This window comes from Arachis duranensis, chromosome 7, assembly GCF_000817695.3.
Source record: "Arachis duranensis cultivar V14167 chromosome 7, aradu.V14167.gnm2.J7QH, whole genome shotgun sequence".
Classification (NCBI taxonomy): domain Eukaryota; kingdom Viridiplantae; phylum Streptophyta; class Magnoliopsida; order Fabales; family Fabaceae; genus Arachis; species Arachis duranensis.
The window spans coordinates 15,619,954-15,638,700 of NC_029778.3; the positions used below are offsets into that span (position 1 = coordinate 15,619,954).

The following is an 18,747-nucleotide window of genomic DNA, read 5'->3' on the forward strand; positions in this document are numbered from 1 at the left end:
CGCACTTCAAATATTTCTACCTCCCCTAATTATAATTCCTCATTTCTTAATCTTATTTACTCATAATCAATTTTCTCAACTGCAGTACCAGACAGGTCTCAGCCGGTACTGCCGGTCAAAATTTCACTGCGCGCTTTTACGCAGAAAAATATGTTTTCTGACTCGAAAAAATTCACTGAATCCAAATATCATATTTAAATCATCAAATTCTAATTGCCAAATCTTCCAACCATATTCGCTCCTATTTAACTTATTATTTAATTAATTTCAGTTTGACCGGGTATTACAATTCTCCTGGAAGAAGAACAAGAAGAATGAAATGGTGGGAAAATGAGTATTTTTATCATTTAGAAAAAAAATTTATTTAAAAGAACGATTTTAATAGCAAATAAAATATTAAAGACGATTTTAAATTGAAAACTATGTTAGGGACGGTTTTGATTTTGACCCTAAACGTTAAGGACTAAAATAATGCTTATCCCAAAAATCTTTAAAAAAAAATAATTATTAATTGTTTGGAACAAATTAAGTGTTTTATCAACCAATGGTGCATTGGTGAAAGAAAGTGGGTGTGTGTGCTCTTTATACTGGAGGTTAATAAATTTATCATCGGAAAATATCTAAAAAACTCACATAGTTTGGTTAAATGTTATTTGAAAGACATAATTGTTAAAAAATCTAATGGCTTGCAAGCTTGGAAAATAGTATTATAATTTATAATTGAAGATGTGAGACTAAAAAAGGAGGACTTAGTGTTCATATTAAAGAACAACAATATTATAGATTGGATAAATGACAAAATAGGAATGAGTTGGGACTTGAGGATATTGAGAAATAAATAAAATATATGTGGTACGCAAGTGATACAACATGTGGGAGTAAATTCGTGGACAGCAACAAATTCAAAGAAAAGAAAAGGTGAAAAAAATTGGTAAAAGAGTAAAGTGCATATTGGGTCTATTGAAATAAGGAAAAGTATAGGTAACTAACAATATTTTTTAATAATGTGTGAACAATGTGAATTAATATATTTTTGAATATTTTTGTCCCCCTCTTGCCGACATCGTTTAATGTCTCGAAATCGGTGCATCCCAATCTCATGTACCAATCTTTCAAAGGAGGATTTTAGGAGTGACTTTATAAATAAATCTGCCAGATTATCACTTGAGCGGATTTGTTGGTTTCAATTGTCCCTTGATTTTGAAGATCATGAATGAAGAAGAATTTGGGAGAAATATGCTTTGTTATATCACCTTTGATGTATCCACCTTTAAGTTGGGCAATGCATGCTGTATTATCTTCAAACAGGACAGTTGGAGCTATCTTATGATCAATTAGTCCACATGATGACAGAATATATTGGATCAGACTTTTGAGCCAAAAACACTCGCGACTAGCTTCATGAATTGCTAGTATTTTGGCATAATTAGAGAATGTTGCAGCAATCGTCTGTTTCGTGGACCTCCATGATATAGCTGTTCTACCATATGTAAATAGGTATCCTGTTTGAGATCTCCTTTTATGTGGATCAGACAAGTAGCCAGCATCTGCATAGCCAACTAGTCGTGACTTGGATCCATAGGGATAAAACAATCCCATATCAACTGTTCCATGAAGATATCGAAAGATTTGCTTAATTCCATTCTAATGTCTTCTTGTTGGAGAGGAACTATACCTTGCTAGTAAATTCACAGCAAATGATATATCGGGTCGTGTATTATTAGCAAGATATATTAGCGCTCCAATGGCACTAAGATATGATACTTTAGGACCAAGGATATCTTCATTCTCTTCTTTAGAACGGAATTGATCATTTTCCACATCCAAAGATCTTACGATTATTGGGGTACTCAAGGGATGTGACTTATCCATATAAAATCTTTTCGAGATCTTCTCTGTGTATGTTGTTTGATGAATAAAAATCCCATTTTTTATATGCTCGATCTGCAGGCCGAGACAAAATTTAGTCCTTCCAAGATCTTTCATCTCAAACTCTTCTTTTAGAATTTTTATAATTGATGGAATCTCTTCAGGTGTCCCAATGATATTTAAATCATCAACCTACACAGCAATTATAATGAATCCAGATGCGGATTTCTTTATGAAAACACATAGACATATATCATCATTCTTGAATCCATTTTTGGTCGGATACTCAGTAAGACGATTATACCACATTCGTCCAGATTACTTTAGACCATATAAAGATCTTTGCAATTTGACTGATTATAACCCTTGTGAATATTCATTGGATGGTTTAGATATCTTTAGTCCTTTAGGGACTTTCATATAGATATCCCAATCTAATGAGCCGTATAAATAGGCTGTTACCACATCCATTAAGTGCATATGCAGTTTATGATATGCAGATAAACTGATCAAATAACGCAATGTTATTGCATCCACTACAGGGGAATACGTTTCTTCATAATCTATACCGAGCCTTTGTGAAAAACCCTTGTGCCACAACTTCATTTTTCTCATTTCGTTTTCTCACAAATACCCATCGGTATCCAACAGGTTTTACATCTTCTGGTGTACGGACTACAGGTCCAAAGACTTCACGTTTTGCAAGTGAGTCTGATTCAGCCTTCATGGCTTCTTCTCATTTTGGCCAATCATTTCTTTGTCGACATTCTTCGACTGATCTTGGCTCAAGATCCTTACTTTCATGCATGATATTTAATGCCACATTATATGCAAATATTTCATTGACAATTGTCTTATTTCGGTCCCATTTCTCTCCTGTAAAGACATAATTTATCGAGATCATGTCATTTTCATAATTTTCAGGTACCTGAACGTCTTCTGGCGTTAAAACTATATCAAAATTTTGGATAGCTGCAGGTTTCTTTACTATGTCTTTTTCAACAGGAATAGTATTTACCTCTTTTCTTTTTTGAGGATTTTTGTCTTTGGAACCGACAGGCCTGCCACGCTTCTGGCGTGTATTTGCTTCGGTGGCAATTTGTCCAACTGAGACATCAATTTGGATTGGGGTATTTTCGGTTGGTATATAAGATTTAGTTATCCTCTTTGTATCGAAAAATGTATCAGGCAATTCATTTACTATTCTTTGCAAATGTATAATCTTTTGAATTTCTAGTTCATATTGCCCTGGTCGAGGATCTAAATGCATCAAGGATGATGCATTTCAATTAAGTTCTTTTTCAGGGAAGCTTATTCTCTCCTCCTAATGTGGGAAATTTTGATTCATCAAAATGACAATCCGCAAACCGGGTTTTAAATACATCTCCAATTTGTATCTCAAGATACCTCACTATAGAAGGATAATCATATCCAAAATATATCCCCAATTTTCTTTGGGGTCCCATTTTGGTGCAATTAAGTGGTGCAATGGGAACATATATCACACAACCGAATATTCTTCAATGGGAAACATTTGGCTGCTGGCCAAAAGCTAATTACATAGGAGAGAACTGATGGTAACTCATTGGCCTCAAACGAATAAGTGCTGCAGCATGTAAAATAGCATGCCCCCAAACTGAAGTTGAGAGATTTGTTCTAATAAGTAAGGGTCTAGCAATTAATTGGAGACGTTTAATAAGTGATTCTGCTAACCCATTTTGTGTGTGAACATGAACTACTGGATGTTCAACACTTATTCCATTAGTCTTACAATAAGCATAAAAAACTTGGGAAGTAAATTCACCAGCATTATCAAGATGAATTGCTTTGATTGGATTTTCTGGAAATTGTGCTTTTAATTGAATAATTTGAGCCAGTAATCTCGTAAACGCCAGGTTATGAGAAGACAATAAGCACATATGTGACCATCTCGAAGATGCGTCTATCAGGACCATAAAATATCTAAAAGATCCACATGGTGGATGAATAGGTCCACATATATTACCTTAAATCCTTTCTAGGAATTCAGGGGACTCAAATTCTATCTTTACTGGTGATGGCCTTAAAATTAACTTCCCTTGAGAACATGCAACACAACAAAATTCACTAGATTTAAGAATCTTCTGGTTCTTTAGTGAATGTCCATGGGAGTTTTTAATAATTCTCCGCATCATGGTTGTTTCTGGATGACCCAATCGGTCGTGTCAAGTTATGAATTCATTTGGGCTAGTAAACTTCTGGTTTACAATGGCATGTGATTCAATTGCACTAATCTTGGTATAATATAACCTAGATGAAAGTGAGGGTAATTTTTCTAATATAACTTTCTTATTTAAATCATGAGTTGTGATACATAAATACTCATGATTTTCCTCATTCATTGTCTCAACATGATATCCATTTCGGCGAATATCTTTGAAACTCAATAAGTTCCTCAGAGACTTAGTAGACAATAGTGCATTATTTATTATGAATTTTGTTCCTTCGGAAAACAAAATTATAACTCTTTCGGAGCCTTCTATCACATTGCCTGAGCTAATAATAGTATTAACATATTCTTCTTTTGGCACAAGATGGGTAAAATATATATCACTTTTGAAAATGGTCTGCGAACTTGCACTATCCGCAAGGCGTACATCTTCATTACATATCCTTGCCATTTTTTCAAAGATAAATAATAATGAAATGAGTAGTATGCACAGTTAAATTGAATACTTGATCAGAATTATTTTTTTTAAGAAACACTGTACATAAAAATAATGTCATATACTGAAATTTTATTTTAAAACTTGACACATTTAATGATGTCGAAATTCATGAACATTAATATTTCATTATTTATATACATCATATTTGAAACTCAAATACATAGAAAATAATACTTGACAATAAGTTCTTTACATTATTTATTTACTTGGATACTTAACAATCTCACATATTAAATTATTCCATCATTGATCAAATGACCAATATTTCCTTCAGGATCCTCAAAGAAATCAGATACATCATAATGAGTAGTGAAATTTTCAGCATCATTTGAAACAAAATTTGTTTCCTTTCCTTTGTCATCCTTTTTCAAAGATGCTTGATAAAGATCAACTAAGTGCCTTGGAGTACAACAAGTACGCGACCAATGGCCATTTCCACCACAACGAAAACACTTATCCTCTGTTGATTTATTTTGTCCAGAATTTTTTTCTTTATCCCACTTCTGGTGAGATCCTCTCTTTTGATCATAATTTCTTTTCCTTCCATAATTTTTCTTGTTGCCAAAACCTTGCCATTTACCTCTTCTGGGGTAATGATTTACCGCATTTACTTCAGGAAATGGGACGGCGCCAACTGGGCGCACTTCGTGATTCTTTAAGAGCAACTCATTGTTGCGTTCAGCAACAAGAAAGCAAGAAATTAGCTCAAAATATTTTTTAAATCCTTTTTCTCGATACTGCTGCTGCAGGAGCACATTCGAGGCATGGAAGGTTGAGAAAGTTTTCTCCAACATATCATTATCAGTTATCTTTTCCCCACATAATTTCATTCGTGAGGTGATTCAAAACATTGCAGAATTATATTTATTTATAGATTTAAAATCCTGCAGACGCAAATGCATCCACTCATATCGGACTTGAGGAAGTATCACCGTTTTTTTATGATTATACCTTTTTTTCAAGGTCTTTCCAAAGATCTGCAAGATCCTTTAATGTGAGATATTCATTTTTCAATCCTTCTGGGATGCATTATTTTCAGCCTTAATAGTGTCTCCAAGATCCATTAAATCAAGATGAATTTCAGCATCTAATATCCATGATAAATAATTGTTTCCAGATATATCAAGAGCATTGAATTCAAGATGAGAGAGTTTCGACATAATGAAAATTTGTTACCTGAGTCTTCCTAAAAATTTGATCAGAGTCTCGTGCTGACAACGTGTTATAAAATAACTAAATAAATAAAGAAGAAGTAACAAATATAAAATATGGAAATATAATTAGATAACTCAAGTAGTAATATTCACTAGAATTACTATATCAATATAGTAGATATAATTAATATATTTAATAATATTATAATAAAGTATATAAGAGAGAGGATAGTATGAAAGAGAGAGAAGAGTATAAGAGAGAGAATATTGTTTTATTGCTTGTTTGTTGTCTCGTATCATACCTCCTATTGATACACCTATGGGGTTCATATTTTTAACCTTCATTGAATACAAATTCTTTCTTGGTAACATGAATACTGAGTCACCCATGATATTAATGGGCATCTATATCCTTTGTATTGTGTAGTATATTTTTATTTGATTGGTAATTATTCATATTATTTAAGATAGTCATTGTTTACTTAACACTCCTCTTGAAATAATAAAGGTGAATGAAAGTAACTAAAAAATACCTCCATAATGATGGAAATATGTGACTGAAAATACTATATTAATTGTGATTTTATTTTTGCTTTGTTTGTTTATATACTCTCCTACTCCCCTCTCATGGATTGAGTTTCTTTCGAAGTATCTAAACAAAAAAGCCTAAACTCCTTTGACTTTCTTTGTGCAAACATTTATATTTAAAATCTCACTACAAAAAAAAGGGTTAAAACGGCGGTTATTTTTGGAAATTACGGCGGTTAGAACCACCATTATTACCAAAAATGACGCCTCCAAAAAACGCCGTTATTTTGGGCGCCATTCTGGTTATTACGGCGGTTTTCAGAAAACCGCCGTAATAACCAGTGGATAATACGGCGGTTTTTTAAGGGTTAAAATGGCGGTTTAGAACCGCCATTATTTCCGTATAAAATGGCGGTTTTTGAATTGTTTAAAATGGCGGCTATAACCGCCGTTTTTACCAGGATGTTGTGGCATCCTTTCTGTTTAAAATGGTGGTTTCTAACCGCCGTTTTTACCATTATAACCGCCATTTTTATCAGGTTATAATGGCATATTTTGTGTTTAAAATGGCATTTTCTAACCGCTGCTTTTACCAGGTTATAATGGCATCATTTTCGTTTAAAATGGCAGTTTTTAACCGCCGTTTTTACCAGCGTATAATGGCATCATTTTCATTAAAAATGGGAGTTTCTATCTGCCGTTTGTACTTAATTATGATGACAATTTTATACTTTTTAAAATAATATTGAAACTACTAATTTAAAGTGATATTTTCGAAACTCACTTAAAAATCTCATAATAACCAAAAGGCATAGCCATAAATCAAACATCATAAGATGATTTTTATTAATTCTTACATGATTCAAAAGTCATAATCCAAGTCATAATTGAAATGTCATAATCCAAAAATAAAGTATCAAAATAACATTTTTCAATAATACGTCTTAACATATAATCCTTAATATACGTCTTAACATATCAAGCAAGGTCATGCTTCCTTGTTGCTTGCTCCAGAAGACCTACTTCCTAACTCTTCTGGTTATGGAATCTCACTCTCCTGATCCAATCCCTACAACAAAAATATAATTATTATGAGCACAAGAAATGCAAGAAAAAAAATCAATTTTGTTCAATCTTAAGCAGCACAAAACTTGCTCTGGAAGTTCTTCTTCCTTTTGTGCTTGTTAAAAAGAACAAAATAGAATCATCAAATAAAATAGTGCTTGCTAAAAATTTTTACTAAAAAGCTTATTGATTCAATGTATGACAGTAATAAGAACACAACACACTACGTAATTTTTCTTATTTTTAGGGAAGTGAGTGATGCAAATATAGTCTCTCTCACAAGAAAGTAGAAGAAATATAATTTCTGCAAGTATATGGAAGCAATTGAATTAAATAAATAAATATATGGCAGCAATTAAAATATATAGTCTCTCTCATTCATTTCTTTTAGACAAATAATTTAGTGCAAGTATATGCTTTAAATAAAATGAAGAAATATGGCAGCAATTGAACGATTCTTTATTGAAACTTTACAAACAACAACCACAAAAGGAAGAAGAAATTGTTGCTAGAATGATTTATACACAATTTTTCACCTTGATGCTATTGCGAAACTGTTCCATTAGCATTACTAAGAAACATGTTAGCAGGATAAGTTGGCAGCTAAAAAAAAGGAAAATAGTTAAATTTTGGCAACTTTTGGCGTTAAATATTTCAATTTTAATAAAGATATTACATTATATTTTTTATTATTGGGCCTCTTCTGTTTTATAGACCTCTCTCAAAAATTTCCAAGCCCACTTTCATAGCCATATTGCATGTGCTTCTTTTGGTTTTGGATAGGATTTGTCTTGTTATTCCCTTGTCCCATACAATCACAGCTACCTAATTATACAATAATACTAAGAAACATGTCAAAATTAATATGCCTTAAGAAAGATAGACACAAGAGAATCCTAATCCATTATTGCCTACTTTTAAATTGTACCTGAGATAAGGCTATAAACAGTATTAGCATGGGAATTCCAATTTCGACCCAGCTCCCAACCTAACACAAATGATTCAGAATCAGAATAGTATGTGTATCCAAGTCGACTGAAAAACCTGAAAGCAAAGGAAAGCACAATAATTATTTGGCGTATTCTCCAATCCAAGTTTCTCTCTTTGACTTCAAAAAGTGTAACATACATTTCAACAAAATAAAAAAAATGAGCATACCTGGAACAAATGGCCCATATTTGACTAAATCCCAAAATTATTTGTATGCATGATGCTACTATTAGTGCACCTTGGACTGCTCTCATTGTGCTAAGAATCTTTACAAACAAATGGAAAAACAATTACTTGGAAGTTTGTCTATCAATCAACTAACTAAGTTCTGGTTCTGTTAAGAACATTAACTATGACAAAGTTGAGAGCAGACAACAAAATAGAATTCTTAAAGAAAAACCTAAACCTACAATTCCGTTGCACCATTTAAGGATATCCCTGCCATGGAAAACCAAAAGAAATGAAAAGAACATGTTAAAACAAGCATGGGAAGAATTTTATTAATTAAACTAGTTGGGCTTCCAGGTTATTTATGCAGTTACTGTTGTGCAATCTTCACATGCTCCATTTGAAACATAAGGTCCTTCACCAGCAGAGCAGCAAGGAAGCTGGATTAATAAAGAAAAACCTTAGTCAGTTAAAGTAAAATAATGGTAAACTTGGAGTATTACATTGAAATCTTATCCTTCATCGACACCTTTTCCTTCTCAATTAAAGCAAAATCTCTAGATTACCAGGAGCTTCTACTGTATTCTAAACAAGATATAAAATAAGATCAGGAACATATCCATGAATATAAGAACTAAATGCATATTTGAAAATCCAGTGTGTTATTTCAATTTTCATGTCTTGCAAGTATGCAATCAAACTTTTTATAGTAAAGAGGTGCAGAAAAATAACATTTCACATACCTCATAGCCCATAAGTATAAGCTGAACTTCATTTCTGGAAAGTCCAATCTCTTAAGCAACCTAAACTAACCAACACATTATCATCAGATTTCATTAAGTGGTTGGTAGCAATATCAATCTCAACCAAAGACGAAATTCACAATTAACTTCAGTTTTGTTCTTATACATAATACTAGTTGCAAAAGCATGAAATACTACCAATGCAAATTTCATAAAAATAGTACTTTTGGCATAACTAGTCTATATACTTTTATATTGTGCATTTTTCCTTCTCAAGTAGTTGTGTATATGCAAATTAATTTTTTCCTATAAAGTAAAAAGAGTCAAGGAAATAAGAGGCTACAACTAGCTAGTTGCGAAACCACCTTCTTTTACATTATTGAAATCTCAAATTGGGGCTACTTGGAAACACTACAATACTCTGCCAAATGAAGGTGATGTTTCAAAGATTTATCTCTTTAAGCAATTCTCATACAATTATACAATACATTATTAAAGGGTTGCTTGTGAGCCTCTTTCCCAAAACCAACCTACAAACAAATTTCCATAAAGAATAAGCAAAACAAAAAGAGTGTGCTAGCTGCGTGCAAAACCTTCTTTTTATATTAAACAGGTGATGCATCATTTTGGTATCTGAAAATGATGGTAAGCTTGACAATGCTATGAACATTGATGCTTTTACTTAAAATTGGACAGATCATTGAATCTAAAATCCGGAAGGACTAATTGAATTATGAATCTTGTTAAACAATCATTCATTGGCTGCAGTTAGGCATGAAAAATTATTGGTAACATATCCCAAAAAGACATAAGTGCAATTCTAACAAAATGTGAAACAAAAATTTAAAAACAAATCCAAGTGACAGCATCAATGATGCATGCTCAATCTAATCCACAAATTTGAGGAGTGTCATATAGAACTCCATTTGGAGATACATGTTTAGAATTTCATGGTGAAGCATATATATATATATATATATATACACACACACACACACACTACCTGCTGAAGCACTTGTATTGCAATCAACGCATGCTTAACCCCAGGTTCAGTAAGAGCTTTTCAAATTAGCCCCTTTGAAGCACCCTGAGATGGATCAAAGTTCAAATTCTTTAATGAAATAGTGAAGTTTAAATGATCAATTTATTAAAAGTGTCATTCTCTTAATTAAACATTTGAACAATAAGCTATTAATTGTTAGACTAATTTGAGGTTTGAGAACTGACATAATTTTCAAGGCAGAGGTAGTAAGCTTGATAATCCAGCAGGATCCAGAAGCATGGTGGCCACCTTCATATCTTCATACACAAACAAGAAAAGGAAGAAATAAACAAGCCATCAACATTGAAAAGCTAGATCTAATCATTTTGACAAATAGGATAAAGTCTACAAAAATAGTCTTCAATGATAGATTTTAATAATGCAACAGCACATTACAAATGTATTTCTAAACTAATGCAATTACAGTTTACATTCATCAACCTAGTTTAGTTTATTATTCATTTAAGTTATTATTCATCAAGAATCCTAACACTTTAATATTACACATGGCTGAAAACCAAAACGGAAAATACAATCGGTAACATAAATGGAACATAAATGAAACATTTGGAAGAGTGAGGGACGGCGGCAAAGGCACGAAGCAGAGGAATGGAGGAACGGCAGCGGTAGCGGCGGCGGCGGCAGCGCAGCGAGAGCGGCAGAACACAAATTGCGGAGGAACGTCGTCAACAGTGCAAACTGCGGAACTGACTTCTCCACTCGCGATGAATCCTCGCAAAGGCCTAAAAAGAGAGACTCATCACAGAGGAAGCAAAGAAGAGGAAAGGAAGGAAAGAATGAAGGAAGGAAGCTTACCTAGATCGTCGCAGAGGAATTAGGCGCTGACAATTTTGGCGGAGAAGACACAGAGGACGACAAGGAGAGGAAGCTGGAGGAGACGTCACCGGAGGATATCGCCGCTTTAGGAGATGTCGCCGAAGGAGATCACGGAGGAGATGTCACCGAAGAAGATCGTCGGAGAACGCAATAGGATCGGAGATTGTCGCATAGGCCATCCAAGAGCAACAACATCACACGCGTAGGGTTTCAACTAAGTTTCTGAAATTTAGGGACTCTTCTTTTATACCTACGTGCCAACGGCGGTTCAAAACCGCCAGAATTACCAAAACCGCCACAAATCCAAAAATAAATTATGGCAGCAACAAGAAACGCCAGAATATCTAAATATTATGGCGGTTTTGAAGAATCGCCGTATTATAAATGCCATTTTAACCTCCTTTTTTGTAGTGTCTAATAAACTTCTTGATAATATTGCAACCATTAGGTCCATCACAATCCGAATTAACATTTCCTTGGCATGTTCCATGAAGACTTTCTGAAAATTTATACGAATATTAGATCCTCAAAGTCAAACATCATACAAAAATGTAAGAAAAAGTTAAGCTAAGCAAGAAAAACTTTACCTTGAATATGAACCCCTAGATTCTGATCGACTTCTTAGGTTTAGTTTTTTAAAGAGTTAAGTATTTTTTTCGTCTTTAAACTCTGGAATCAAAATTAAAATTGTTTTTGACATTTTTTTATTAAAATCATTTTCAATGTTCAAAAATATTTTAAAATTATTCTTTTTACTCTAAAAAGATAAATTTATCCTTGTAAAAAAATAAATTATAATATTAAAAATTATAAAATAAAAAAATTAAACTCCATCTCACTAAAATCATTAGTTCTCAATAACCCTCCCTCATCAACATCCTCTCATCTCTCTCACCCATGCAGCTGCGTCGTCGCCTCCCAACTAGTGCTGAAGAGTTTTCATCCACAGCTCCCAACTAGTGCTGAAGAGTTTTCATCCACAGCAAGCCGTCGTTTGTCAATTCGCCGGCGATGACGACCACATCCACTACAAAGTGAACTTCATCATTACCTCGCACAACCCCAACCTTTTGCCATCTGTTTCCCTGACCAAGCGAAGGTAACCCATTTCTGTGTCGCGTCCAACCACACCTTCCGTCAGTTCTAAGCGCTTCCCGTAAATCTGTTTTGTTCGTTGTTTTCTTTTTTTAAACCCATTAATTGGAACGAATAATGAATAAATTAATTATTGTGATTGTTATTATTAATAAAAGAAAATTGTTGTTGAATAAATTAATTATTATTGTTGTTTTTTTTGTCTTTTTTTCTATTGTTTCTGTTGGTGGTTTTGATGGATTGTGAGAAAAAGTCTCTGAATTGCATTTGGTGATAAGAGAGTAACAATAGGATGAACTGATGAAGGTAGAAGTGTGGGTGATTGGGTACATATGGTGGTGAGTGAGTGAGGTCCAGTAGTTCACTCGTGAGTGAATGAGGTTGAACGGTGGTGAATGATGACGAAGATAAAAAAAATTAAGATAAAATGGAGGTGAAGAACAATAATAGTAGAAATTGGGAACGATGATAATAGTAGGATGTGGTTTAATTTTTTAATTTATTTTTTACAAAGATAAATTTATTCTTTTAGAGTAAAAATAATAATTTTAAAAAATTTTAAATGTTAAAGATGATTTTAATAATAATAAAAAATATTAAAAATGATTTTGATTTTAATCTCAAACCTTAAAAAGAACTATGGTACTCAACTCTTTTTTAAATGATGATTCAGATTCATCAAATAGTTCAATCTCAAATAATGCATTCTCAGAAAATAACAGCAGCTTCAACAGTGTTTTTTGTACTGTGTCCAAGACCAACTTGTTCTATTCCCTTTTCTACATTAATAAATGAATAAGAAGTATAGATATCTCCTTCAAGAAATTTTTTGTTATAGCTTAAATTACTCAAAATCCTATACTGAACATTCAGCATATGCTTCTGATTTCCTAAAATCACCACCCTCTCAAACAAGCTGTAGTCAAGAATTTATTTTTCTTCGTCATCATCACTATAATTCAGAGTTTTCCTGTACGAAACATGGTTATTGAGCAATCACTCTACCCTAGTTGTTGCGAAGGAGGCCACCACAGCTCACTGAGCTCGCAACGTTCTGCTTCCCCCAATAATTCTCCTCTTAGACATCACTCATTATTGAAGAGAAGAGTGCACCCAAATGAAATTGCACACAGCATTAGACCCACACGCGGCACAAAAAATAATATCCTGTTCACATATAAATATATGGAAAAGTTTATGAGCTAGTAATTTTATCAAATTCTGGTCAGCATGTAATTAGTAAAAAAAAAATAAATTATTAGATGAAATTTCACATTAATTTCCCACCATTAAAAATTTTATTGATAATTATTTAATAGCTATAAATTTCAAAAGTTACTGGCCTAACATTTCTCTAAATATAATATAGACTCATTAATTAATTATATTCAAATGCTAATGGAATTGGAGACAGCAAAACAGCCATAGTCAGGATCAATCACCCATTTTAATAATAATTGGGAAAAAATTTTTGTGTTTAATTGGTTAGACATTAAAATTCTTTTACGTTCACATTGTATAAAAATTAATTTATTGTAAAAAAAATTTAAGAACTAACCGAATTTATTATTTTTTATTATATTTTTAATTATTAATTTAATAATTTAATAATATATTTTTAGTCTATATTTTTAATATTATTGATAAAAAATAATAAATTTTGATAACTATTAAGTAGCATTTGATAGAGAGACATAGATTTAGAGACAGAAATTGAAATAAATTTTAATATTCTATTTGGTATAAAATGGGAAACATAAATTGAAATAAGAATAAAGCTTTAATTTAATTTGTACAAAGGGTAAAATTAGAATTAATTAATTGAAATGAGGGTATTTTAGGTATAAATGTTATTAAAGTTTTAGTCTCCGTCCCTAAAAATTTCAGTCCTCTACTGTGTTTCCACTTTTTGGAAGCACTGAAATATGAAAAAAAATTTTAGAGATAGAGACAAATTTTAATACCAATCTCTAAGCCAACAAATATGATACTGAGTCTCAGTCTTCCAGTCTCTGACCTAGTACCTCAAAACAAACGCTACCTTAAGGACTAATTTATTACAGTATTAAATTTTATTTAAGAATTTATCGTTGACCAATAGATTGTGACATATATAAACCGAAATTCGAATTTCTAATATTTTTTTAAATAAACCAATAAACTAACAATGAGACCAATTCAACTTAATTTGTTGTATTATAGTTCTATTTATTCTCAATCAACTTTCTACTCATTGTTTTTTATTCTTTTTTTTTATAGTTTTTAGATAAGGGTGATTGTTTCAAGGTTTAAAACTTATTTCTAGAAATAATAAATTAAAAAATATTATTTTTATATTTGTTTTAAAATAAAAATATTATTTATGGATATCAGTATTCTTGAAAATTTGATCTTTCCATATTTTTATTCTCACCTTATAGGTTGGAAATAAAGATTTTCCTTGATATGTAAAAATGTACTAAAACAAAATGTCTCAAAATAATAATAAGAAATAAATATTTGAAGATATTTTCCCAAGAACTTATATTATAAAAAAAATTAATGCCAAAGACCATTAAAAATTTTAATTAACAAAAAATCAATTATGTTAAAAATACTAAAAAAAGACTAAGTAAATATTATATTAAAGAGAAAGATCACACAATATTTGTAAATAGACAATAATATCTTTATTTTTTTTCAAATTTCTAATTTAAGATAATAGTTTATATTTGTCACCGTCCATCTTCTTCTTTTCTTTTCTAATTTTCGCCACCCCTCATAAAAGAGAAATGTTCATATACAAAAGCATCATTTAAAAAAAATTGATTAATTAAATGCTAAAATATGAGTGCCTTTTTTTTACCAATAATTAAAAAAAAACAAACAAACAAGAAGCTGATGAACCAGCGGAAAAACCGATTGAGTTGATGGAGCAAGTAAAGGGTTTGAAAGGATTAAAATTGAGTGACAAGGAGGTGTATGTTGTTGAGATGGGAGTGAAGGGAATTTGAAACAACAAAATTGGAGGAGGAACCGCCAGAGAATAGGAAAAAAGGTTGAAGAATGGGATAGGCAAGGAAAATCCAGGAAGAAACTATGCAAATAAGACAATACAAATGGAAAGAATGAATCCAAAATTTAGTATTAAAATTCTTTTTAATAATTAACTCCTTTTAAGGTTTTTTTGGAGTAATTTTTCCTATTATAAACCCAATAAACTTTTAACTTATCCCTGAAATTAACCGAACAAGTTTATTGAAATACACAGCGATATTATTCTCATGTATAATGTATAATATTCCTCGAAGTTTTATTCATACAAATACAATTTTTAGGATCAATATCTTTTAAAGTGGGAAAATTAATAAAGTGATAAAGTGAGGAAATAATTATAAAATATGAATATTTTGTTAAATTATTGTGTTTATATGTTAGGATATATTTTGAATACGAAACTCATCAACATTTGTTTGATATTTGTGTTTGTATTTAATCGTATTTTAATTAAAAATAAAATTTTTTCGACACATTTAAATATACCTAAATACTATTAGGGATAAGCATTTTTAGTTTTATTTCTTAACATGTATTCTTGAAATGAGTTTAAAAATAATATATATTATTATTTGTTAAAACAAATATTTTAAATATTTTATATAATTAAAAAAAATTATTAAAAAATAAAAAATTTATTTTATATTTTAATATCAATAAAATATCAAAATATTATTATAATTTATCTAAAAAATACTTTATATTTTATATATATATTGTGTCCTCATGTTTTATAAGATTTTAAAATTTGTATATTTACGTGTTTCGTATCGTGTCGTGTTCCATATCCGTACATCATAAAAAATTAATCATTCTTAAATTAAGATAATAGAACATATATTTTATAAAATGACAAAATTAGTAATAATTAACCTTTCATTACTTTATTACTTTATTAATTTTTTCATTTTAAGATCCAAATTTCAGTTTCTAAGCTTGAAACAAAAGAACGATTATTAATAATTTTACTTGTACCAAACCTTTAAGCATTACTACTCAAGAATAAGAGTAACAAAATGTAACATCTAAACATTAACTGAGACAAAAGTTAAGACCTATCCTCATAATATTAAAGCATATTAACATATATATAAGAAGGAATTTCTACAATATTTTATAGTTCTATGAGCTACTTTTTAGTTTTATGGGGAAGGCAAAAATAAAAAAATGGAAGCAAGACAAAAGAAATATAAGAAAATGGAGCCAAACCTGCTCTTATGACGGTTGTTGGGATCACCGGTGGCATAGCCTTTGAAGTAGAAATAACCAGCAATTATATAAAGCACTCCAAGAACACCACAAATTGAAGGGTGCTTGAGCCCTCCCAAAATCATTAGCATGAAGAATACTGCCATTGTTTCTAAAGAGTTTTGGTGCCCTCTCTGCATTCATCCAAAATAAATAAATAAATAACACAACGCTTAAAAAGTTTATTTGGATATCATTAAATTATTAAAAAAAATAAATATTATTTTGATCCCTATAATTTAAAATAAAAATCACAATCATTTCTCACATTTTTTTATTTAAAATCATCCCTAACAATACAATTGTTTTTAAAGTTATTCTTTTGTTAAAAGAAATAATTTTTGGATATATTATCCTTTATAAAAATTAATAATTATCATTTGTTTAAGAAAAATATATTAATACTTATTAATACACTATAAATAAAGAGTTAATCTTGTAAAAATGCTGCAAATTACATAATCTTCTCATATATGCATGCGTCTATAGAAATTTATAGAATTTAAAAAATTTTAATATACTGGTCGACTACCACAAAAAGTTATTTGCCATTTGGATTTTTTTTCTTTTATAAATAAGACATTTTAAGAGAATAAGACTATGAATTCTTGCTCTTTTTGTGGAATCTTTTACATCCTCAATACATATATATTCGTTAGTAGAACAGAATTTTTTTTTTCTTTTAATAAAAAGCAAAGTATAATAAAGGGTTTGACTAACATATACTTGCAAAGTCACATGTAAAATTATTAAAGAACTTTTTATAAAAATACAAAAAATTCGAATTCTTAATACATTTATTATGTATTTATTAAAAATAAAATATTTATAATAATTTAATATATAGCCTAAAAATATACATTAGCAGCTAAAGCACTTAATAATTGAAGTGCGAAAATAATTAAATCGATATTATGTAACTAACAAAATTTATTACTTTTAGTCAATATTAGACTAATCCTTTATATTCTAAATACTAAATTCTAAATCCTAAATATAAAATTCTAACTCTTAATAATATAAAATAAATTATTGATTAATATTAATAAAACATATTTATTATATTAATAAAAAATATTATCCTCCTAACATTTCTCGGGTAATTATTAGTTAATTATTGCAATTATTACCTGAATGCAGTTAAAGAGTTTGGCATATTTGTTTTGGGATTCAGAAGCATAAAGAGTGGGATAAGGAACCTTGTACCTCTTGCGAACAATGGCCACTTGTGCAGCCATGTACAAGTTCAGGAGACAGTATATTACAAGAACAATCGCCACAAACCCGTACTCTTTTGGGACCAACTCAATTATCGTCGCCATTTTTCTGTTGATTAGTAGTAGTAGTGGTTCTTCTTCTAAGTTTTAACAAGAAATCACATGAACAGAGTCATGCAGTGCTTTGGAATGATTTTGCTTTCAATATCAGATCGATGTTGAGATTAATATATAGACCAATTCAATTCAATATTAAAAATTAGTGTATTACCCTGATTATTATTAGTATTATTCGGATTTTGATTTTGGCTTAGCAAAAGTGGTTTAGACGGACTACTTTAAATAGGTCCATAAGTAATTTTTTTGAGTAATTACCTGTTCGGTATCTCGGGTACTAGACGGTTCGGAGTGGTCCTCGGATGAACAGGTGGGGCGTAGCCTGGAATCGGGTTGCGAGGGTGAAGTAGGGAGGCCGACGTTTCGAGCTCTCGATGTGGAGGGGGTCACTTGCAAAGACACTCCGACGCCTAAGTCAGTCGAGTGTGCAGGCGAAAAAGGGGTACGGTAAAGTGGTGTATAACGTACCTTGGGGGAGGGGTAGGACCCTCTCCATATATACTATGTCAGAAGTGGGTCCCACAAGGGCAGAACCCACCTTCCTCAAAGCTTCCTTATACAACTGTGGAGGCCAGCTGTCCCGAATGCGTGTTCGGGTCGGCAAATGAACGCCTCACACCCGACCGTTCGGGTCAGGTGGTTAGTGGGTCGGGTCGGCCCATGTTCCCTTTGGGCCAGGCCGTAACAGTGCCCCCAACACGCCAGCAATAGTCGCGTGGGCTGTTGGTGGCGTGTTATCTCTTCTCTCACGCGTTGTCACCAGGTCGGCCGTCCGTGGAGGGGACGTGCCTCTTGCGCATGTATCTGTTCGTTGCTGGGACGATCATTTGTCGCCTCGTTCCTCGCGCAGGACATTAAATATTCATTCCCCAATTTTTTTGCGCTTCTTTGAGTAGCAGTTTTAAAACCGTTTTGCATTTGTTCCCATAT

At 31.6% G+C, this 18,747-nt stretch overlaps 2 protein-coding genes across 7 annotated transcripts; both read right to left on the reverse strand.

Annotated features, from left to right (window-relative positions):
* Positions 1-7,077: 7,077 nt before the first annotated feature.
* On the reverse strand, positions 7,078-11,401 carry LOC107458062 (uncharacterized). Of its 6 annotated transcripts, none has more exons than XR_008001195.1 (11): positions 11,084-11,400; positions 10,453-11,010; positions 10,229-10,312; positions 9,226-9,285; positions 8,857-8,922; positions 8,725-8,752; positions 8,483-8,580; positions 8,253-8,368; positions 8,001-8,149; positions 7,861-7,927; positions 7,078-7,328 (listed from the first exon to the last, which is right to left on the reverse strand). XR_008001195.1 is itself a non-coding variant. In XM_016076262.3 (10 exons), exons 4-9 carry the CDS (start codon positions 9,255-9,257, stop codon positions 8,046-8,048), a joined length of 444 nt encoding a protein of 147 aa, XP_015931748.1. In that variant the 5' UTR covers positions 9,258-9,285; positions 10,229-10,312; positions 10,453-11,010; positions 11,084-11,400; the 3' UTR covers positions 7,078-7,328; positions 8,001-8,045. The 6 variants fall into 6 exon arrangements, 3 of the variants coding, with proteins under 3 accessions (XP_015931748.1, XP_015931753.1, XP_052107685.1); XR_008001196.1 differs by having other exon boundaries at positions 7,861-8,149; positions 10,453-10,524; positions 10,833-11,010; positions 11,084-11,395; XR_008001197.1 differs by having other exon boundaries at positions 7,861-8,149; positions 9,226-9,290; positions 11,084-11,401.
* Positions 9,684-17,805, reverse strand: LOC107458006 (uncharacterized). Its single transcript, XM_052251513.1, has 4 exons — positions 17,614-17,805; positions 16,445-16,617; positions 10,833-11,010; positions 9,684-9,755 (listed from the first exon to the last, which is right to left on the reverse strand). The coding sequence occupies exons 1-4, from the start codon at positions 17,803-17,805 to the stop codon at positions 9,684-9,686; spliced, it is 615 nt and encodes a 204-aa protein (XP_052107473.1).
* Positions 17,806-18,747: the final 942 nt, after the last annotated feature.